General features: G+C 40.9%; 2 protein-coding genes and 1 long non-coding RNA gene across 4 annotated transcripts in view; 2 read left to right on the forward strand and 1 right to left on the reverse strand.

Annotated features, from left to right (window-relative positions):
* The window catches only part of LOC112487615 (uncharacterized), a 24,377-nt gene extending 11,531 nt beyond the window's left edge, over positions 1 to 12,846 (forward strand). Inside the window, exons 2-3 of the long non-coding RNA XR_003050877.1 lie at positions 395 to 548; positions 11,910 to 12,846. This is a non-coding gene — a long non-coding RNA (uncharacterized LOC112487615). The remainder of the gene's footprint in view (positions 1 to 394; positions 549 to 11,909) is intronic.
* The window catches only part of snphb (syntaphilin b), a 1,167,912-nt gene that overhangs the window by 915,826 nt on the left and 227,363 nt on the right, over positions 1 to 24,723 (reverse strand). The gene's annotated exons all lie outside the window — the stretch shown is intronic.
* Positions 16,568 to 24,723, forward strand: part of hdac7a (histone deacetylase 7a) — a 49,460-nt gene continuing 41,304 nt past the window's right edge. The window contains exon 1 of the mRNA XM_008318392.3: positions 16,568 to 17,189. Coding sequence (XP_008316614.1) covers positions 17,171 to 17,189 — 19 coding nt within the window. The 5' untranslated portion in view covers positions 16,568 to 17,170. The remainder of the gene's footprint in view (positions 17,190 to 24,723) is intronic.

Here is a 24,723-nt window from a genome sequence, read left to right on the forward strand (position 1 = left end):
TCCCTTTATCCCTCTGTAATTACTGCAACGTAATCCTGTACATTACCTCTGCGCTTGTGTAATGGAACCAGCACACATTTTCTTTACCCTTTCAACAGTTTTTGGAAACCCCCACCAACCGAGTCGTAGGTCTCACCGCTCTCCTACTGCATTTACAGAGTCGTTCCTTCAATACTTCCCAGAAGTCCAAACACATTTACACCTAACTTTATGTTGTAGCATTCAATAAAATACAAAGTAATATGATGTAGTAATCTCTGGGCGACTTCAGCTCCAACACTGCACAACAACCTGCAGCTCAGGACAGACTGTTGGTACTAATGTGTTACTGCAGACCACAGACCACAGACTTGTTTCTAACTTCATTTATTCTCTGCTCCTTAATCCCTTCCAGGGTCGCAGGGAGCTGCAGCCAGTCCCGGCTGCCGTCACCCGAGGCTTCACCAGTAACATCGAGAATATCTTTGGACTTTTTGAGGACACCAAACTACCTTGAGAAACCCCAGCCACACAGAGAGAGACCATACAAACGTTATACAGAGAGACAGGTAATCAAACCCACAACCTCCTGCTCAAAGGTAAAAACTAGGGATATCAGCCGATATTAGTGTGATTACGTAAATACTGTATTATTTCCATTTAGAGGAAATTAGAAGGTAACGTAGAACCGTGAGAGAGAGTCTGGTGGTTTCCTATTCTTTTGTGTTATTGCTATTTTCCTCTAAACAGGATCAGTACTGAGAAAATGTACACTATATTTCTTTTGATTTGTGCATATATTTTATGACCAGAAAAGGCTCAGGAATACATAACACATAACCTAATATATAAACACGTCCTTCTCTCCTCCTCAGGCTACACTGTGAAGTACACTTAGATAATCAAATCAACGACTTATTGGTTAAGAAATAAATGAATATGTGTATTAGTTTTTTACAACATAGACACTTATTCCCAATGCTGGAATGTCGCTATTCTAATACATTGTTCTACATTCTCCCACACTGTCAAACTTTAATGAGCTGCTGTCACTGTCATTTTATTCGAGGGCCACATCAGTGTTCAATTAATATGAAGACAAATAATACCACAGTGCAGAAAGCTAGTACAAATATGTTTTCCTCATTCATAAATGACTAACTGTAGCATTTTATTAACTTCAAAAAGAAAGAAGGAAAAAGAACCTCGAAGGCAAAATAAAATTATTATCAACATCCCAGTCAGGGGCCAGATGTAGGGGCTTTATGGGCCAGACGTGGCCCTCAGCCCAGGAGTTTGAAATCCTGAAAAATCAAATGGATGTGCAGGCCAGACTCATACCATGTCTGGTACATAGTTGTTTTTTTTAATCTAACCCTAACACTACACATAACTAGTGTTGGCAGTGTTGGCAACGAGTTGACCACATCGTCATTGTAAATGACCAATCATTTTTGGTCATATTACAAAATATATGGTCATTTTCGGTCATGATTGCTGAGACTCAACAAATACTGAAGTGCAACTATAGTAAAAAATTTCCTTATCTGGTCCCACCATGTCTTGGAATTTCAGCTCGTACTGTAGCTGCGTGGGCAGATGCGTCAGTGGTGTGAACAGATACTTATCTGGAAACCAAAAGGGGATGTGTGCAGTTGGCAGCTGTCGTCTTGTCGGCATCAGCACATGTTTGTGTGAGAAGCTCCACTGCAGCAGCGTGTGATGAACTAATGAAGAAGTACTGTATGGTGAACTCAAAGAAACGGCATTGTCCGGTTCTAACCAATGTTTTTTCAAACGATGACTCATTCATTTACCCCAAATACTGCTAAAAATCACAACCTACAAATCAATGACAGGTCGCCAAAGTACAGCGGCGAGATAGTTATTATATTATTGACGTATATATATATATATATATATACACACATATATATATATATATATATGTGTGTACATGTATATATATATATATATATATACACACATATATATATATATATATATGTGTACATGTACATATATATATATATATATATATATGTGTGTACATGTATATATATATATATATATATACATATACACACATATATATATATATATATATGTGTGTATATGTATATATATATATATATATATACATGTACACACATATATATATATATATATATGTGTACATGTACATATATATATATATATATATGTACATGTACACATATATTTACCATGAACCTTCAAAAATAAATGCACTAGTACTGAACTGTTTTGGTTCCATGGTTAACCTGAGAGACCCCCAAAACAAAAGAACAACAAAGGAACAATAACGGTTGATTATACTGAATCTAATACATGTCCCTGCCAACTCTGGTGCCTCAGGGTCAAATTATTTATTGGATTAGACTTTTTTGAGTCACTGCTGATTCATTTTTCATATCCATTGCTACAACCAGCAACCCTTAAATCTTTCCTGTTTCTAAAGATTTTAATCAAGGTTTCTGGTTGTACCTTCTAAGGCTCTGAACATCCGTTCATATATGCTCCACTGCTGCCTCACCACACCAGCAGAACAAATGTATGCAACATACAAAGTCTGTTTATTGTGAATATGCTGACTGGACTGCACTATTGCGCAAACCACAGCTTGAAACTCCATCCTCTGTTTTTCAGATACTTTAAACTTCGTACAGTCAGAGTTAATGCTGTTCAACATCTGTTCCTACTCTCCGGGAAAGAGAACTGCAAGCATTTCCCCAAATGTCGAATTATATATGATTTAAAATTTCCTCCAGCATTAAACAAAAATTGGAAGCAGTCAGAGTCGGTCCGACGACCGTGGAAAAAAAATAAACAGTGGCATCAAATACTGAATGTTACAACCTGCCTATCTGATCTGGAGAAATCACACAGTCGAAGCCCCACCACGTATGGATCTGGACATTATATGATGTATTATACATGTGTGTGAGCTGTAGGTCCTTCTTCCAGGGGTGTCGTCGACCTGCTGCCTCACAGAGTGTGGCACATACACCCCACAAGTCTTAGGCAGGAACATCAGCTCATTTTTGAATATTTTTCAAGTCACTTTTCTCCTCTGATCCCAGTCTCCTGAGGCTGCTCATTCAGTCTGCCACATGAAAAACCCAGGTGTCGAATTCACCGCTGTTTTAAGCCAAGTTTATATTCATTCAATGAAATCAGTTTTATTTTATTAATATGAGTGTAAACGGTGACCTGTCATGACATTCTTAATGTCATGTGCTGGGATTTCCTGCTGTTGACCTCGTGACCCTCCAGCTGAGGGTCCATAAAGATGAAGGCATGAATGTATACTCCAGCAGACGTGTGTCACAGGAGATATCTGGTCGCAGTGAGGCTTATACTGATGTAAAAAAAATGCTCAGAGGTTTAAAGTCGTGTCTCTCTGTTACTGTCATTAGTCCCATCTGTGATTCTCCTGGTATGACAGGACGGTTTCAGAATAAAAGTCTTATAATTTAATAAAGGATTTTTTGTATTTTCGTTCAGGCATTTGAAACTGTAACTGTTTAAACTCTGGGGGAAGAGAGTTGGCCCGTACGTAGGCACTTGATTCAGTAGCGTACCTTACACGTACCTTACACTATGTAACTGACATAAACGTAGAATTACCTTAACTTACGTTTTTTTTTTTTACTTTTCTATTTTATTTATTTTTTTGCTTTTTTTTTCTTTGCATTCTTTCTTTAGCGGGCACCAGCTTTTTTTTCCTTTGCATTCTTTCTTTAGCGGGCACCACGCTCATATTTATCGACAGTTTCATGCTTTATTTCCATGGTCATCATGCGTTTCTTCTTCTCACTACCATCCTTACCGCTCACTTTCCTAGGACTCATCACTATTATGAAGAATAATGCACAAAATAGAGAGAAAATCACGTAGATAACGCAAACACAATACGGAAGACTCGCAGGGAAAGGGACAGATGTGAAGTGAACCAGTGAAGCGGCGTGGGCTCCTCTGAGTGCTCGGCCACCTAGCGTCGGTGTCTGTAAGCGTGCTCGTATCTCAAAATCTCGGAATACTCATATGTCGGGGCGCTCGTATGTCAAGGTATTGCTGTATTCTAATATATTATAATGTAATATAGTAAATGTGTTAGTATTTCAATTAAAGATTTGACACATTTATTGTAGTGTAAGTCTGGATTAATCATGATTAATCGCAGTCAAAAAAAGGAACAAAAGAGATTTGAAGCTTTAGCATTTATACTACCCTGTACAAGCTAGCACGTTAACTGCAGACAGGCGCAATGTGGATCATAAATCACTTTAAAAAAAACTCTCAGTGCATGTTTACTTGGACAGAGATGAGGGGGAAGTTGACCAATTCAGTTATTTAGTAAAATAAAAACTGTTGCGTAGTACAAGTATTACAAGTACAAGTAGGATCCTTTACTGTACACAGCCAGTGTTTCTGTGGCCACTAACACATGACAACAGCACTTTCTCTGTAGTTTATCTAAGTCAAACTAAGGTGCGGCTGATTAGTCTCATCCCAGAGAGTTCAAAGTTATTGATGCTAATCATGTGTATTTAACATTTAAATGGGGCTATTAGCTATCTGTTGTTGTTTTAGACTTATTATTAGCCCCTGTCTGTCTGACAATTTGCCCGTTCCTGTATCTGCCTCTGCTTCCTCCTCAGTCTGGCAGCATTAACCTTTTTTTTTTCCTTCTTTTTTTTATTAGCACTTAAATGAGCTGCCTCCGGTTAGCCAAGCAGAACACAAGCAGAGGTTTGTGTGCTCAGAGCGGAGGTAAATGGCCGAGAGCTGATGGATGCGGAACTGATCTGCATTTTCATAGTTCCGCAAATACTGAAATAGATGTAATTTAACGTCTGCGCTTTTTGAGACCAGCAGACGGTTAATGGAAACAAGGCCTTTGAGGCACAAGGATATGTTTTCAAAAACTCATGGGGAACATCTAAAAAATGATTTGTCTCATTAATTATTTATTACAAATGCGGATGTTGCATTTTTTTTTTTTTTTTTTGCCAAAGGAACGCGCATGTCATTCTTGGTGAAATTCACAGTTCTTAAAATTCTGGAAAATGGAGGCACGTGATGTATGAATATCGAAGGACAGAGGGCATCATTGAGATTATAACATTTAAAACGATTATAAGATTAAGGTCGTGACCTCTGAGAATGAAGTTGTAATGTTGAGTGAAAAACATAAAAAACATAAACAGACGTTTGTGAGAAAAAACAAAAAAAAGGTCATAAGTTTGAATAGCTAGGCTTTGAATACATTTGTAAATTTATGGGTATAAAGTAATGAGTTCATGAAAATAAGTTGTAAGTTTATGATAAAGTCATGAGTTTATTAGAATACCGTTAGTTACTGAGAATAAAGTTTGAGTTGAGTTGAGTTTCTGTGGGCCACTTTAACTGTTTTGCTCCTGGATAGATAGATACGACTACAGTTTGACTTCTACAGTTTAAGGTTTTCTTGGAGCTATATAGTTTACTTTAAACCCTGATGTCCTCCCCCGTGTCCTCTGCTGAGTGTGTTATTTACTTTAGAGTTAAAAAAAGGAATGTTTCAGCCTCATAAACCTCTTCCTGTTTTGATGATCCCTCCAAAGGCCGGTCGCTCAGCTGGAACAGTCCCATGGCGGCTCGGTATAAAAGTCTGTCACACAAGGGAAACGTGCCTTTGTGACCAAATAGATGGCGTGCACGGGCTATTGTTTCTGTTAACCATGTGTCGTTGCACATTTCCACCTCTAGTCTGTACCGAAGTTAGCCGTGTGTGTGTGTGTGTGTGTGTGTGTGTGTGTGACATAATGAACAAAGACCAGCAACAATGGACTGTCCCAGTCAACAGATTCACCTGGGTTAAGTCATATTATGACAGCGCCACATAGTGGTCACAAGAGGTTCTGAAAAATATGAGACTATTTATTTGCATTCATTCATTATCCCAGCTCTGGAGAATCCTATTTTTCCAGGTTTTCTTCAACTCTTCAACATTCAAATCTTTGTCTGGGCCTTAGTGCAGACAGATGACACTCCACTGACAGCTATATTACTCACCAAAACGTATTCTCTACACGCTGTGTCATGGAGACATCATTTTATTTGTTTCCCAGTTATGATTAAAAACAGATAAATCACTCAGGTCCAGATGTCTGATCAGACGTTTTCCTAGCAGTGTGTCGACATCAGTCAAGTCTTTAGGCTCTGATGACACACCAAAGAAAGGACAAAGTGTAGCACAGCAGAGGAAGAAAAAGCAGGTCGCTGTCACACAGATGCCTCCGCTGGCCCACGGTGGCCACTGAGTGAAACTACAGGTGTTTGCTTCGTCAGAGTGCACGAACTCACACCAGAACACACACTTCAACAGGCAGGCAGGTTTATTTGCTGTGTCCATCATACATCAGTCTTCTTCACACGTGTCCTCACAGACACATAAATACACTCTCACTTTATAACGTGTTCACTCCCCCGGCCCGTACACACACCACCCACACACTCCCTGGTTCCTTCTCCCTCCCATGCCTCTAATCCCTGCAGCTGTTGCTCTTACTCACACCGCTGCCTCCTCCAGACACCATACTCACCCCTCTCCCTCTTCCTCTCCCTCCTGCATGTGTGTCTGTCCATCTGTGTGTGTGTGTGCGTGTGTGTTATCGTGATAAGAGAAGCTGTAATATTGAATGAAGGAGGAACAGAAAAAAAAGTGAGGCTCGTATTTGAATGAGAGGATGAGAGACGGAGAAGTGGACCAAAAATCCCCCTCCAGTTTTTTGGCCCCCCTGAGAGACGTTCCGGCTTTCCTTTCTCCCAGAACCATTGTATACCCTCCTCACCTCCTTCCTCCGTCCATCCATCTCCACATCCTCAGGGTTTCTGCATTCAGATATCACAAATCTATCAGCCACATCTGGCTTTGTCGTGAATTTCAAGTGGAGAGTTGGCAGCGAGCGCACGCATTGGCTAAATATAAGTCAGACGGTAAATCTGCGAAGGGTGGCTGCGGTTTCACTTCGTTTCTGGAGCGGCTGTAAGTGAATATGTTTTGACCCCAATTTGCACGGACAAATTACATGTTGATCTGGGATGCACCACGTTTGTTGACAGATGTGCAATTTTAGAAGTTGGACGTGATTCAGTGCATGGGAAATGAAGGGGAATGATGAGAAATCGCTGATTGCACGCTGTGTGTTCTGATGTCACTGTCCAGACGATAAAAAACAGATGTAAAGAACTCACACTGTCGCGATCTTTCCATTTCCTGGTTTACCTATAATCCTGAGCCTGCTCTGGAGTAAAGATACCAAAATAAAACTCAGATTTCTCCTTTCACATTACATTACATACAAATGCATTCTTGTATTTTGAGGATTCAGGTACAAACTTTAAACTAAAACTGAATTTAAAAAATACAGCACTGTTTGTTGACTTGGTCAATTCAAGCAAATAGAGCAAAAAAATCTCTATACAAATATTATATCAACAACATACTAGTGCAAACGAATTCAACTTTCTGCAAATTGAAAAGAAAGTGAGCAGAAAGTGAGCGGAGCTTCAGTTGAAACACAAACCTTAGCATGTTCAGAGCTAAGGTCAGTCTTCAGGTTCTTCCCTGAAACTGCTGACATCGTTGACCTACTTAAATAAACTACCACGCGGTCAACGAGACGCTGTACTGCAGTACAGTGTACTGTGTACTCTACAGTTGGAGTTCAAGAGCCAGAGGGAGAACCAGAGCGGTTTAGTTTTGATATTGTCCATTCAGTAATTTCCTGCTCTGCTGATAACAGCGCTTTTATTGGCCGGCCAGGACTCTGCCTGTGTACTTCACTGGCAGCACATCCATGTTTAGATGAAACCAGGGTTTATTTACAGGCGACTCAGGCTGCAACAACAAGCTGTTAAACACACAGATTAATGACTGTTTTTCTCAGGCCCTGCAGTTGTAACAACGCCGCTGTTGCTGGAGACCCGTGTCTGTTTGTTTCACACAGACTTTGATATCGTCATGCTGTTTCACAACCGCCGAACGATTGTAGCTTGGCTTAAAATGTAAAACACGAGGGTGGGTCTTTAAGGACGGGTCTTTTCTGTTGTTTTTGGTGTGGAAATAATTGAAATAACTTTTGTAAACAGAAGGCTGTGCGGGCGGTGCTGTTGCCTTACAGGAATGACATCACTGGTTCAAGCTCCCAGGGTAACTGAAGGTGTTACTCTCTAGAGCAAGGCTGGGCAAAATAAGGTTCAGACTTTGACTCGCAGGCCAGTTCAGTGTTGGTTGGATATGGAATGCTGGGTGAAAACAAACTTTTAGAGATAATGTGGCAGAGATGATGTGAGAAATGTAATTTGATTTGTAGTAGTGCATGAACAAAAGGAAAAGTGTAGGATGTGTTAATAACAAAACTAAACTAGACCTTCACTTCTGAATCTGCTGGCCTTCATCCATGTTTTTCACGGTCCATGTTCAAATCCTGCCTTAGTATCATTTTACTGCTGTCGTTACCATCGTCCAGTATCACCACAGAGTGATTTATGCTCTTCTCAGTCTCCGTCCTGTGTGTTGTCTCTGTAGGACGCCCATTTCTACAGAAACACACACTGTAGTCTCTAACCCACCAACATATGGACGCTATAAATTTTTTTACAACGTATAAATTCTTGTGCAACATACAAACTCATTTTGTGCAGCAGAACTATTTTCATCCTCTGGGGTTTGACAGGAGTTCTTCTTCTTCTTCTTCTTCTTCTTCTTCTTTTTTAATACAAAGTCCAAAACAGAACTGTGTCCAAAGGAACAGCTGACACATTAAATCAAGCCTGATATTAATGGGATTCACGCTGACACCGGGGATCCAAACGTCTGTGTTACACACGTGATGACAGTCAGAAAGAGTGGCTCAGTCTGAGGACCGTAATGTCCAGCTCTGGACTAATGATTACAGAGATCTTCAGGATGGAAGATATAATTAGACACTTTTTTGTTGATTTTTGTGTTGTGGTCTTTGACTAAAAATGAGGAGAAGACTCCACGTCCAGGAGACTGGACCTGTGCTGGAACCTGACTGGGTTTTGGATTCCACTTAATACCAAAACCCTCAAAGTAGGTCAAGATGAGAAGTGATTCCCAACCTTCTTTTTCTCCTTTCTTTACCGTAAACCTTCTGATGTAATGCTGACCTACAAACAACAGCTGCTAGGATCAGGAGTCTGGACCCCGTCTTATTCTCTGCTTCCTCCTTCTGCTCCTCCTCCTCCTTCAAATCCTTTCATTTCCTTTCTCCTTGGCATTTCTTCCGTATGAGCCCCACTTTTATATTTTTTTCCCCGACATTAACCACATCATTACATCATTCCATCCCAACATTGCTGTCATTATAATATTCCCCTAACTGAACCCAAACCATTTTAGTCGTTTTATTGTCAAACCCCGACCACTGTAGCAGCTACGACTTTCCCTGCAAATGAAGACGTATTTGTTCATTTATTTACTCCATGTGTTGGACTCCGTTGACTGATTTTAGCAATAGTGTTGACAAAATATTGACTTTATGAGTTTACTTAACTGAGCCATGATTGATTGCGGTGGTTTTTGAAAACTGTTTTAATCCCCTAATTCTGGTCTAAAGCCCAAGTTCCAGGATGCTAATGCTTCCATGTCTTAGCAGGAACATGGATCAAATCTTTTTTAAAACTAATTTCAGCTCTCGTACTCCTTTACCACCTGTATCTGGACTTTGGTCTGTTACCTTGTTGTTGCACAGAAGCAGATGCCTCCCAACTGTGTGAAAGGCCAATTTTTTTTTTTTTAAAACCACAATCATTTACCCCTTGAAAATGAGTTCCAAGGGTTAGGGTTAGAAATATCCCCCAAAGTATGGAATTCCACCCTCATCATGCGGTGTTTTAGGAAGGAAGAAACAAAATCAACGCTCATTAATTTTGCACTAAAACAAAGCAGAAACATGTCAGAAATGGTTTTTAACATCTGGAAATACTAGCGAACCCGTTTGTTTTGAACTGACCTCAGACGGTTTTGTTGTGGTCAGCGTAATGTACTGTAGCTATCGAGCAAGTTACGTGATGTTAGCTTTGTTGGCTGCTAACGTTAGTTACTCTAAATTCTGTTATTCTTGGAAATATAAACCCTCATGACAGTGTGGCCACAGTTGGATTTGATTTTTTTTTACAGTACTTTCCACAATTTTTCTTATTGTCTTAATGGCTGCAAATCGCGCACTAACAAACATAGTTTCCCAGAGTGCTTTGCCACTGTGCAAACCAAATAACCACCTTCCTCACCGTATTGGAGGTTTTTGTCATTAAGTAACAGTGCATCATCATCGTTATCATCATCATCATCGTTATCATCATCATCATCATCAACAGCAGCAGCAACAGCTAATGTACTGGAACTGAGGTTGAAAGAATAAACCTGAGTTCTATTATATTAACAACAGTGGTGGCTTAGTGGTTAAGGAAGTTGACTTGGGTCCGGAAGGCTTCAGGTTAGAGTCCACCAGCTGCCAACTAACCACTGAGGTTCTCTGAGCGTAGCTCTGTCCCAACACCCTGCTGCCCACTGTTCACTTTGGTGAGGGGATAAAGAAGAGGTCACATTTGGTTGCGTGCAGTGGTATGCTGTGTCACAATGATGAGTAGTTCATTTTCACTTTCAACTTTTACAAGTCTTGACAAGGTCTAAATCCAGTATTTCAACTCCATCAACTAGGAGTTTGTATTGGCAGGAATCTCACGCTACGACGCGGATCAGTGTTACGGTATACTGGGATACTATAGTAAAGTCTCAAATACTCTAATATATGCAGTCCCTGTACAATCAACTCACAGTAGCAACACAAACGCCGTGAATATTTGTATGTTAGTTGTTAATAAAAAAATCAACATGGTGGTGTAGAACATCAGTATGAAAGGAAAAATGGTGATATTTCAGTGTATCCATGTTTCCGTACACCCTAACTATCAAACCAGCCTCCGAGGCTCTGCTTCCATCCACACATCCGGGCTGTGTACATGGAAGCACAGCATTATTTCCACTTATTTTCTTGTCCGTGGGACAAACAAGGAAGCACCTGCTGCCATTTTTCTTCAGAAGAAATCTGGAGGAAACCAAACAGATCGCATCCTCACGGCTTCTATCTTTCACCTGCTTGTATGGATGACAATAGTGTTGCAGTCACTTATTTATCTCTGTGTTGGCCACCACCTGCTCCTTCTGTTTGCTGCTGTTTGATCAAACACTTCTGAGTGAAAATAGCTGCAGCTGGAAACAAGACGGGGGAGAAAGAGATGCCGTCGAAATAAAAACGTCAAACTCTGAGATAAAAAACAACAACTCTGTTGTTACCAGGCAATAACAAATAACTGCCTTCTTATTCATGTAATGTTTGGTGACACTTTTCTGGCCATTTCATGAAAGCATGAGAACAACTGCTGCCAGTTACCAGAGCTGAGTTTTGAACTAATGAAATCAGTGTCTCTATGTCGCCCCCTAACTTAGCAGCATAGGCACGTCTCACAGCAGAAAGGTCATCAGTTCAAATCCCAGCTTGAAGTGACCCCCAAACTTTTTCGTACCGAGGACTGGCCCTGCTGATCTGGTACCAAATGACTTATGGCTCAGTACCGGTCCACGATCCGGAGGTTAGAAATCCCTGCCGGCTTGGACAGAATGCATTTCCTTTCAGTAATTTGGCTTTTCCTCCCCACATTTTTATACCATGTAGCCCAGAGATAGAGTAGGTGGGGACCCCCGACCGGTCTTGTTGTTCCTCTCTCTGTGTGGTCCGGTGATTGACTGCTGACCCGTCCACACCTTTTACTTATTTTCACCACATTTGCCTTCACAATTAAGGGCCTCCTTCTTGTGTTTCTTCCCCCGGCCGCAGGACTGATCACTGAGGTTTAACAGACGAGGCTGGTAACCAAAACAAAAGAGGGGAGGTGGAAACACACTGGACAACAGCGCGCACTCACTCACTAATCATTGTGTACAAGCAAAATCACACCCACAGCCGGAGACGTCTTTCCAGATGTGTGTGGAGGAGAGACTGCGTCTGAGAAGTTAGGTCAGAGACAGTGACAGAGTAAGGTATGTGCTGCGCTCTCTCTCTCTCTTTCTTTCTTTCTTTCTCTCTCTCTTTCTCTTTCTCTCTCTCTCTCGCTGTGTGTGTCCTGAATGGAGACGTAGATTTACAGGGACCCCGCCCTTGTATTTAGTCATTTTAATGACAAACACATTCTTTGCCTTTTATTACACACACACACATTCACTCACACATTCATTCACACACACATGCACCGCCCCCAAACACACAGACACACACACACTCCATATGTCTGCCATGCATTTGACATCGAGGCGCAGCATTGTTTTATTTGGCCAAAATGAGAGTCAGATGTGTTGAACGAATCTGATAAACAACCTGCAGCGAACAAGTGGCTCCATCATAGTCTGGAGGACTGACCTCGTCCGTTAGGAGACGAGCAGGGATTTTTACATTAATATTCCATCGCTGGGATCCAAATTAGAATGAGGTGTCTTACTGTGGGATAACAAATTAATGCTTCGTCTCCTTATACGTCCTGCCAGACGCAGGCCTGCATCCTATTTAAACTCCATGACCGCAGCTGAAGAAACCTGGGAGGGAACCAGCGAGAGGCCAAAGAGCAATCGACTGTTTCACAACGTGTTCGGACAAACAACCGACTCTACTCATTTAAAACTGATGTAGCTCTGTGTTCTGGACCTCCACCCACAGTTTCATGGCTTTGACTCATCACACATCAATTTTCTTCAAAAGCTGTAGAATAAGCCCACCCCACTCCCACCCCCCAGAGAGGCGGTCTGGACCCCCAAAACAAATCTGCAGTTAGTGTTGACGTAGAGCAGAAAAATGTATTTATTTACGTTTGATGATCCATGTGATTAAGGTTTTAACAAACTCAAGCAAGTAAAATTTGAAGTTGTAACATTGGTGATTTTACAGATTTAAAAAAATGACATTTATGTTAATTCTTCAGCAGCTGCAGTAGACTCTATTAACACAGGTATTGTTTGGAGACCTGGTTTATCATACTTTTTAGCCTTGTGTGCTCAAAATATTATTACACGTGCTGTGCAACAGCGAGGCTGCGCAACGTCCGAGGTGAAAGACAACCATCGCAGGAGAAGCATGGAGACATCTTTGGGCACGGCTCTAGAACAGTGGTCTTTCACACTTCATCATCACCACAACTGTGGTGATGCAGAAGGAGGACGTACGCTGATAATGTCGCAGATTAACGTACGTCAGAACCAGCAGTTTTTTTAGATCCACGTCTCACAGTGTGTCATGGAGCCATTGCTAAAATCCCACGGTGTATAGAGGCTATCAGGTGTTTATTTTCGTCCATTGTGATAGCTGTGGTTTAAGGAGTGTAGTTCAGCTCTTGTGGTTATGGAGGAAAAAAGTTCACCAGCTTCCAGAGTAACGACAAACACCTGTGGTAGCTGCAGAAGGCATTTTAAAGTCAAGTTGAGTTACTCTCTTTTTACAGTTTTTACATTAAACATGTAATAATACCACCAAGACCCTATAACCTGGAATGAAAATAAGAGAATTCTAGTCAACTATATCGAAATCATACTGAGCCAACGTGGAGCAGAATGTGGTTCACAGTTATTATTGAAATCTAAACCAGAGCTGTACAAGGTCCCAAAGTGCAAAGTTTAATTTAGTTATTTCAGATTTACTGACCTAATCATCCAAAATGTTGTTTTGTGAGGAACAATTCATGTTGCATGGCGTTTGTTGTGGCGTTTTGTGAAGATAAATAACAAACAGCGTGTTCTGGCAGTCGGCCCGGCCACATTCACAGACATCAGGATGAGTGAGACCACTCTGGCTTTGCTAGATTAAATTGGACTCAATCTCCTGATTTCCCCCCACTGACAGTTCCCAAAGACCTTGAACAACAGCTCAGTGCTGAAAACTGCCAGATTTCCTCTAATAACTATTGGCAGGTGAAGATGATTTCAGTGAGTAGGATGGAAAAAGAGTTTCTGAAAAAAAAAAGAAGCTTAAACCTGGACGAGGCTTTTGGCATTTTCTCTTTGATGAATCATATAGTGGAGGCCAAACTCAGTAATGTCAGGACCATATGTTTCTATAGGCCGGGGCTGCTGTTGGAGGGTGTCCAGTGATGCTCTGGGATCTTCTCTCTTCCTCTGTACAAATTGTAATATTTGGCATGTCCGCAGTAATAAGACTGAACCCAAGTGAAGCCTTATTCAAGCAAAAGCTTTGCAGCTGTTGAAATCAAAAATGAAGACAAAAAAAAACTCAAAGATACTGTGACGACCTCATACTATTTAGATTAATGAATAACTGGACGTTTCCTTCTCGTGTCTCTGCTCCACTGTCTCTATCTCAACCTCCTCTCAGAAAAAGACATATGGGACATACAGTGAACCAGCAGGACATGAACTAAGTCATAATATTAACATGTCAGATGGATGGATGGTCAGATAAGGTCAGTAGGTACTAGTAGGTGGTGGAAGCCTGTTCGATGTTTTGATCCTTACTCATGGACACATCGACAGGTTAGTGGATGAACAGATCATATATCAACTTTACTTCATTCATATTAATACTTTAAACCAGTGGTTTCAAACTGTGGTACGTGTACCACCAGTGGTACGCGGGCGCTCTCTCTACATGGGGAAATTCATATTTTTACATTTACATTTTCAATTGAATAAATCTGAAACATACCATGCAGAATTAATACAACATTTAAACATAAACCTCTTTCTAAACATCTCTCCTGTGGTGGAAGCTAACAGGGAAGGCCTCTGCTGCTATATTCTAATGTTGGTCATCATGGTGGTACTCAGAGAGCTTAGTGTTTTCTCAGGTGGTACAGAATAAGAACCATTGCTTTAGACAATACTGCAATAGAAAAAAAACAAAAACAAAACAAAAAAACATTGTACTACCAACTGACAGGATAGCTCCATGCCATTTAAGTTCTCAGTATAAAACAGTGAGTGAGTTTGGTCTGTAAGTGGTTAAAATAAGGAAGTGAAGGACCCCAGTATTGATCGTCATCTCCGTCCACCCCCACGCATTATTATGGCTACTTTTCTGTTAAAGCAGCTTGTTCTTCTTTTTACTGTTTCTAACTGTTTCTACTCATTCATTCATTCTCTCTCTCCCTCTCTCTCCCACACACACGGACACACACACAAACACCCTAGTTGACCTGGAGGGCAGGAAATTAAATTAGTGGGATGTAATGCAGCTCCTTGTGTGTGTAATCAGAGTAGGCTCCAAATACAGGGCCATTGTAAGTCACCGTGGCTGAAGCCCAGAGAACCAGCAACCACAGAGGGAAGCTGCTCTTATCACCAGATATGATTACAGCCAGGGGAATGTGTGCATGTATATATCTGTGAGTGCGTGCGTGCGTGTGTGTGTGTGTGTGTGTGTGTGTAGGTGGTGGTGAGATTCATGTGGGAGTCATGGCTGACTGATTGTAATGAGAATGTGTGTCCTCAGTCACTTGTGATTGGCCACAACTAAAAGGTTATTTTCAATATTAAACACTAAAACCTAAAATACTGTTGAGAAGTATAAGACAACTCAATGTTGTCGTTCTGTTAAACACCAAGCCATATTAATGACGCACTATGAAAACAAACGACAATACTGAGTTACTGTTTAATTCTAATTTCTACATACTTGTGAAACATACAGTTATACACCTGCTAAATAGAAATAACTAAGACATTTTATTAGGAGCTGAGATTTGTAAAATCCCTAAACGGTATTGTTGCCTATTCTTATAGTAAAAAAGACTGGAGCTCCTGGACAGGCTGTGGCTGCTGTCATGTGACTCCTCTCTTCATGACATGTTCACTGTGTTAGTTTGATAATAATAAATAACAATAATTAAAAAGATTGCTCGAGGACTGAGCCAGTGTCACAGCGTTCACCACATTCTCACAGCAGTTTCTAATGCAGTGAAGTCATGCACATTCAGCAGTGGTTTCCACCCAATTTTTGGATTTAAAACTAAAACCTGCTGTGGATGATTAAACCTCTTATTAAACCTCTTATATTTGCACTGCCTTGTGCCAGATAGAAAATGCTGCAGGGCAGATTCCCTGGCAGTTGTTCAGGTTAGACCCAGGTTTGCTCCACTCACCTGTTACCAGTGAACCTGCTGTATTTAAAAAACAAACAAACAGTACACTCCCAAAATAAACGTTCCTTTCCTCTAAGTCTTCTGCAGGCATTACTTTATAAATTACTTAATAAAAGTGTTGAAAATGTTTGAGTTTGTCATTGAAAACATTTAAATATCTAAACGGTGAGTTTTTAATTACTTTTTGTTTTCACTGAGTGAAAATGGCATCTGCGTGTAACTGCAAAAACCTTTCCTTCATCTTTCTGTTCATAGCTATTTTGTGTGTGTGTGTGTGTGTGGGGGGGGGGGGGGGGGGGGGGGGGGTCAAATATCCTATAAACTTTTTATAACTTTTTTTGTTTTGCTCCCACGATGATTGTTTTAGTGTGTCCTGAGTGTTTTTCATGCTGCTGTCTGTTAATTATTCTGTGCTGGTATTTTGCTCCAACTGATATAGTGTTTCCTGCCATTGTCTTTCTCTACCAGGCTGACTGCTGCTGGACTCCAGCCAGCCGGACCCTCCTACCTTAGAGCAAACACACACACACACACACACACACACACACACACATGCTCCCTGTTCGCCCTTCCTCCTCTTGGCACTTGAGAGAAAACACTAGAAGTCAGTGATACGGCAAACCAACTCTGTGTGTGTGTGATTGTGTGTGTGTGAATGTGTGCACATGCGTGTGTGAGAAGGAGGGAGTCCACCAGTCAGCTCAGGAGGGTTAATCACTCTCTCCCTCTCCCACTCATTCCCTAGCTCGCTCTCTCCTTCTCCCTCCCTCCCTCCCTCCCTGTGTTGCCTTTTGTTGCGGCCCCTCAACTTTCTCAGTGGGACAGTTGGACAGAAGGAACTGATACTGTGTGAGTGTGTGTTTGTGTGTAGTCACAGTCTTCGCTCTCGGACTCTCGCTGGACTGAACTGTACGTGAACACAACAGACAGGACTCTGAGAGAACTCCCCTCTCGCTGGATGTTTACATCGCAGACTGGTAAGACTTGGCTCTGACTGATGAGTGATGACTGAGTGGTCGTGTTCAGGCTGCAGATGGATGAGCATGTGTGTGTGTGTGTGTGTGGGAAACAATGTCTGCAAACCATCAGGTTATTTGCTAATGTGGCTTTTGTCATGTTTCTGCTCCTGCTGGCTCTGCTGTGTCTCTGTTTCCAGGATGTAGAAACATGTAAGGAAGTGTCACACTTGTTGAAGGACTCTCTGTCCACTTCACCTTTCCCCCTTTCTCCCTCTCTCCTCTCTTTCTTTTCCCCTGCCCGGCTGAGTTTCTCAAGTTACCGGCTTCCTCCTGTTGTTATGAGCCCCGTGGTTTCTCTGCAGCGCTCTAGTGGCGCTCCCACACTCTCCAAAAGAGAAAGAGAGGAAGGAAAACAGCGATAACTATTTCAGAGCCACAAAAGCCGTGGGGGAAGCGAGGCTTGCTCCGGGTTTGTCCCTCTGCCTCCTCTCCTGAGCAGCTTGGAAAAATGCGTCCCCTCTTTTTTCTTTTTCATGTCTAGTTTGTTTTCTGGACAGAGTTGTTTCTCTCCTCTCTCAAGGTGGTGGGGTGGCAGGAGTTGGTGAGAAAATTGGAAACAGCCACCCACCGTGGAAGTGAGTCAGCCCAGCTTTTAGTGCAGTGTTGCCTTTGGAAATAGCAGGGATTGAGGAGTGGTAGTGATGGTGGTGGGACGGATGAAATTGTCAGATGATGAGGGGAGAGAACAAACATAGTGAGTGCATATTTTTCAGCTGATGGTTGGACTGTTGCATAAAAGCTGGAGCAGAGTTGTTAAAGGGAAGGAGGAAGAGTGACGGAGAGGAGAGGACGAGGGGAGATGGCAGCCAGAGGCTGTTTATAAAGGGAGGGAGCGGCTAATGTCCATCTGGGACAAAAACCAAATGTTGCAAGCTTCTCCACCCTGATCCCAAACATCTCACCCCTTCCCCTTTTTGTCTCCTTGTGTATTTCTTTTCTTTTCTTTTTTTTTTTTTTGCATTTTTATTTCACCATTAGCTGCAGAGTGAGGGAGAATAATGAACACTTGTTGCACAGAGTTCTGCTGAATGATTCTTTTATTTCTTTTTAACTTTATTCACTTTTGTCTCCATCTTTATCTGTTTATTGATTGAAGTTTGTTGCGTCTGCTCAGCGTCCCCTTAACATTGCATCCCAACATTGCAGGCAAACCATCAGTCAAAACTCACTAATAAAAAGTGTTCAAATGTGTTTTTTTTTGTGAACAATAGGCAGATGGTTATTTTAACTCTTTGTTTGGTTTCTTGCACAGCTTCTTGTTTGGTGTGTACCTCGGCTAGCAGCTTTATTGTAATGCTGGACATTGGGAAACACTTTTACTCAAGGGTCTGTGTAGGGTCTCAGTCATCAAGGGCAGCTGGACTGGAGATGTTTCACCGCTCATCTAAGAGTCTTCTTTCTCCTAAATCCAGAGAACACACAGTTACACGTGCTAGATTCATTTTGATGAGAAAGCGGAGCTCATTGTGCAGGGCGACCTTTTCCCCACACCTTCTCCAATATTCCGTAGTTCCTAAAAACAAACAGTGAAGAGTTATAGTTTTGTGTGACGACCCTACAGTAACTCTGGCGACCTGACATGGGCAGCACCATCAACAAGTCACATTTGCAGAAAGTCAAGTGGTCCAAACTATTGGTCAGCTTTACAACCTGTGGTTAGATGCTGCATTAAAACTGTGTTGATTTAGTTTTTCATGCACCACATCCAATGTTTGTATGTGGGACACATGGCTGCAGGACTAAAGAGCAGGACCCACATAGGTGGTAACACAGGTTTGATGCATACACCTTGGAAATTGCCCTTTAAGGGGAAAGGGTAATTCAGTGTGGCCCATCACTGTGCCCAACACAACACAACACATGTTTTGCCCATGTGAACCACAGGGTGTGCTGGTTGGACTTGTGGTCATTAGGATAAAAACATGCATTAAAGGGGTTTGAACCAGCTGCAAAATGTAAAACCAAAGAAATGCAGTGGAAGCTTGAAAAAAAATCTCTTTGATTTCTGATGTTAAAGAGGATTCAGTTGAAGCTCCAGCTTCATCTCTGTCTCTTTTTTCCAATCTTTTGTTGTCTCGCCTGTTCCACCAGCCTCCTCTTCCTATTCCCTGGCTCCCAGCCTTCCTCCCTCTGTGCTGCCTGTGTATTCAGTGATAAGGAGACAGCGACGGTAGGACTTCCTTTAGGACAAAGGAAGCAGGAAGTTTCCACTGATTTCCACGGCGGCTAATGTAGAGGAAAAAAACTCTCCGGTTTTGTGTTGCAAGAATCGCTTTAAAACACATGCTGTGTGTGTGTTTGTGTGTGTTTGTGTGTGTATACCATGATCCCACTCTCTAATTTGCCACCTGATGGTTTTCATGGGAAACCACCTGGGGACCAGTTCTCTAGGTGTCTCTTTGACCCCAGGGTTGGCCCTCAGGTCAGAGGACGATTGGCTAATTCATTCTCTAATCACTGCAAATGTTTTCCTATGGCCCACTCTGACCGCCCAGACCAGAGGGGGTGCTGTTGAGCTTAAGAAAACACAAACAGCCATTCATCAGTTAATGGTTTCCAGTTTGACTGTGTGATGGGAGGACTGGGTGTGAGCGTGAGGGGCTGGGATGAAGAAAGCAGTATATGGTGGAATGTGAGGTCATTGTAAAATGTCAAGTATTAATATTTTGTTTTTATTTATGTATGAACAATCACATTCTGAGGATTTGGAACGACAGAGATTAGAGATTTTACCTTGAACTTCTCAGATTTAAATGGACATCCTGTCTCCCTTCGTAGATCAAACTCAGGAGAACACATTCTGAAAATAATTATTTCACAGAAATGTGAGCAGCTATCAACATAAAATAATTTGGCTTCTCAAAACTCTCAAGACCTACGTAAGAAACCTGGTTTGCTCCACTTTTCTGAGAGTTTTTAGTTTATTTGTATCAACATAAAAGATATAAACATTCTTATTGTGACTAATGACAGTCACAATAATGACAGACAGTATAACTTATTCTTGAATTGTTTTCCACAATGTCATGTATAGTTTATGCGTGGCACACTAGAGTAAATACGATTATTCTCAGTTGTAAAATGTCAAAATAACTCTGCTGCAACTATTAAAACGTTAACTGTGAGATGACCTTTACAGTCAAAGTAGTGGGACAAAAAAAAGTCTTATCGTTTAAACTTAACATCTGTGAAATTGTATTTACTTTTGTGTAGCAAATCACAGATCTGAGTAGAACTGATCTCAACATTGTTTTTTCCCTTGGCATTTCTCGTCAATTCTACAATTCTGTACAACAGTGGTGTGTTTGGGTATCTATATGATGTGAAGAGAGAAATGAGGAAATAAAAGTGAAAGGAGAAAATGAACATGACACCCGTGAATCTGACGCTGAAGCTGTTAGCCAGGAGGCCAGACAGAAATTAAGACAAAACGAGGAGATTCAGGGCCAAAGATGTGAGCCTAAACTATGAGCAGGTCAGGGGTCAAGAGGGGTGAGGAGGTCAGAGTGAGCCCAGCAGGTCTACTTTGGAACAGGATATCCTGGAAGGAAAAGCCATCTGTCTCTCTCTGTCTCTCTCCATCTCTCTTGTTCTGTCTCTTAGATTCCCATCGAGCTCAGAGAGGAGAGGAAAGGTGTAACCTTTCACTGCAACACCAGTCAAAACAAAGATTCCCAGCAGTTAAACTTCACTGTCATCCATCTGTGGCTGACAGTGATGGACACGTACGTCTAAAGCGCACACCGTGTGTGAAAAGTGTTTCGCAGTGTTTGCATTCTTCACTTAACGGCTGATTTGAACAGAAATCTCATCAAAACATTTTTTTCTTTTGATTCACAGATCAGATTACGCAAGACGGTGGTCTGGGAAACGAAAGACATAACAAGCATGGCTTAAAATTAGCTTAAAATAGCCAGTCTGTTTGGGACATTGTTAACAGCAAAGGAATAAATAAAATATACCAAAAATATCCAAAAAAAGGTTATTAAAAAAATAAAGACGTTCTAAATGTAGAAAAAGGCTCAAGATTGTGAGAAAAACAACTCCTTGTAGTTAGACATAAGATTTTCTTTTTCAAACTAACAGGAAATGAGTTAAAAGAAATAAGGATAAAATATGTTTAATCCCATTGCAGTTGTTTGTTTAACAGTAGCTGTCAAACAGAAATTGTGTGTGTTTGTGTGTGTGTACAGCTATATTTGTGGGGACACTTTTCTGGTACCATACCCATACGGTGAGGACACTTGTCATTGTGGGGACATTTTGCATGTCCCCACTAAGTGAAGGGGTATTTTTGAGGTTCCACATTTTGTTTTAGGAGGATTAGTGTGATAATGGTCAGGATTAAAGTGGAGTCAGGTTAGGGATTAGGATTAGGAATAGATTTGTAATGGAAGGGCTAGTGAATGCATTGTCTTTTGTCAAGTGTTTATAAAACACAAATTCTTTGTGTGTGAGAGGGTGTGTGTGTGTGTGTGTGAGTGAGATGATAGCTTACTCAAACTGCTCAGTAAACAGGCTACATGTGTGTCCTTGAGCAACAATTTACTTCCAATTGGGAGAAAATGAACGTTAACGAAAGACATGTTGCAAAATCAGTCATTGTAGAAACAGACTCTTGACGATGCTAAAAATACACCGGAGACGTCTTTGAAAACCTGCAAACACAGCTTAATATTCTGACTGAATGTTTAATTTCTTCCACACACACTAGATTTTCCCCTCTCGCTTTGTTTCCTTTGTGCACCATTTATGCCAAACACTGGTTTATTCCCCTCACATACACACAATCACATGCTTGGCCTCATATTCTCACGTTCTGCTGCAGCCTCCACTGAAGCTGCTGATATTTTCCGTATGGGAACACGAACTTATGTTTTTCCAACCAATGAGTTTCGTACAGCGACACATGTGAGAAACACACAGTACGAGAGAGAGAGAGAGAGAGACAGATTGAAAGTGAGAGATGTGGAAGGAGGGCTAAGAATAGACTCTCTGGGTGTTTCCTACACACACTCACACACACACGTACAGACATATGCACACTTGTGAGGCATGTTGTTGTTGTTCAGAGTGGTGGGTGTTGAGACGGTTCAGTCCTGAGATGAGTCGACTCCACGCCTGCGACAGTTTCTATACATGCATGCCTGAGCGGCTGTTTGTGTGAGTACTCTTGATATCCCTGGGATTTTCCTTTGGTTGCTATGGTTTCTGGTTGTGTTTTGCACAAGCTGCCATTAACTGCAAACATCTCAAGGCTGTTCTGGATCCTCTGGTCCTCATTGTGTACATTATAGGCCTGTGTGTCTGTTGAAATTGTAACCTGAGATACTGACAATTCACTCAGCTCAAATGTCCAAAAACGAGTCATGACATTTTTTTTATTAAGTATTGACAATCAGAGGCTGAAACACACGTAGGTTGGAGACACTATTGTAGATGTGTGTGTGTGTGTGTGTATATATATATATAGTCATCTTTTAACATACTTCTCGACCAAATCAGGGATAATTGTTTGCTAAATTTTTCTTTTTCATTCAGTCACTTCAATAAAAATGTTGAGATGTTTATATGAAGTATAGTAAATAAATAAGTAGTTTATATATATATATATATATATATATAAACTACTTATTTATATATATATATATATATATAAACATAATGTCCAGACTAAACTTTTTTTACTAAACTATGTACTGAAGCTTAAAACTATCCTCTCTGATCCCCACGAAAATAACAATAATGATCCAGACATATTCCCAACATTTATCACTTAAACTCATAGATACTACATATAGAACAATGTTCCAACTGCTACACTAACAAGTTCCATCTTCTTTGGCTAAATTTATATAATTACTTTTTTTTCGCTTGCAGCATGTAGCGATTTCTCAGTGAGGTTTTTCTTTTGTTTGTTTGTTTTGTTTTTTTGCTGTATGTTTAGATATATTTTGTGTTTTAAGTTGTACATGCCTTTTAGTGACTTTTTAGTTACATTTCCACTCTTGAGAGTGTAAAGTGCAGTGCACTGTTGACAGGAGAAGAAGTTTGTCCTCCGGTGTTGAACCGTATCTAAATGGAAATAAAAAGTTCCAATTTTTTCCTCTTACCTCTGCCTGCGCTGCCTGCACTGACACTGTTGCTCTGTGGTGGAAAATTACTGTCAGTGATTCATTGTATGTCTGTGGACTCCACATGTCACCAAGGCTTTCAATATGACACATAAGTCCAGGCACACACTCTAAATACAAAAAAACACCCCTCAGAGTGAGATATGATGGTACAATATGTTCTGTAGTGGAATGTATGATTATTCTCTGTTAGTCTAGATATGTCTACATCATACACTAAAGCAGTGGTTCCCAAAGAGCGGGTGGAGGCCCACAATCAGGCAGCAGCTCAGTAGATCTTACATTTAAGTGTGATGCCTTGTTACTTTGAAGCTTTTAATTAAAGACTTTTAGGACAAATATCAGTGTTTTCTCGGAAATCATACCGTTTTTTATGACATGGCAATGTGTTGTATGCAAAAGCAGAAACCAAAACAGCAGATTCTAGGTTTGGGCTTTGACAGTAAATACAACCTTGATTTCACAGAGCTCTTTCTCTGCAGGCTAAATGTGTAATTTTCAAACACAGAGGATTCTGCATATTTCGTTCTGGTCCAAATTACCATTTAGCCTCCACGTTATCTTCTGTGAAGCAGCAGGAGAAAAACAAATGGTTTTTGTGCTGCGTCATAATTATCAACTCCCTGCCACAAGACAGAAGTCGAGAGCTGGAGTGTAGAAGATGAATACTAATACTCTTTCTTCTGCACGTTACTGGTTAACAGGAACCAGTAAGGAGAGATGTTTACTGAAGTCAGTATAAGTATAGCAAAACTATAAAATGCTAGAAGTTTGTTAAATGAATTTAAAACAACTTTACACATCAATTAAATGCTACAGGTTTGACAAAAAGAGAAATGTTAGCAAAAAAAACCCCCCAAAAATCAAAACATTATCATAGAGGGGAGATTCGGCTAACAGTGAGCTAAATGTACAGTTTATGAAGTCACTGCCTTTTGAGATGTTTAAAAAAAACAATAATTAGCCTCTCCACAGACAGCTATATTACTGCTATAAAGAAATAGGCCTGATGAGCTACAATAAGATTTACCGAGCCCACCCTGGAGATAGCTAAAGGTTTACAAAGCACTCAAAATGAACAACAACAACGATTGTCAGTGACACCCTTTCTCCCTCTTCCTCTCTCTCTCTCTCACAGATATAAATTCATAAACACAGACGTGAACAACCGGCTGTGCAAAAATAAAAACACAAACTGAGCTCAAGTTTTTTTTTTCCTCCCAAATATTTTCCATCCTTATTATTTTTATCCTCTTTGTTCTGCTGTTTACTCAGCCCTCCAAAGATAATAAGCCTTTTCCTCTGTCTCCCCTCCTCCTCCCCCTCATCATATTACTCTGTCTTCATCTTCCTGCTCC

Source organism: Cynoglossus semilaevis, chromosome 10, assembly GCF_000523025.1.
Source record: "Cynoglossus semilaevis isolate Cse_v1.0 chromosome 10, Cse_v1.0, whole genome shotgun sequence".
Taxonomy (NCBI): Eukaryota; Metazoa; Chordata; class Actinopteri; order Pleuronectiformes; family Cynoglossidae; genus Cynoglossus; species Cynoglossus semilaevis.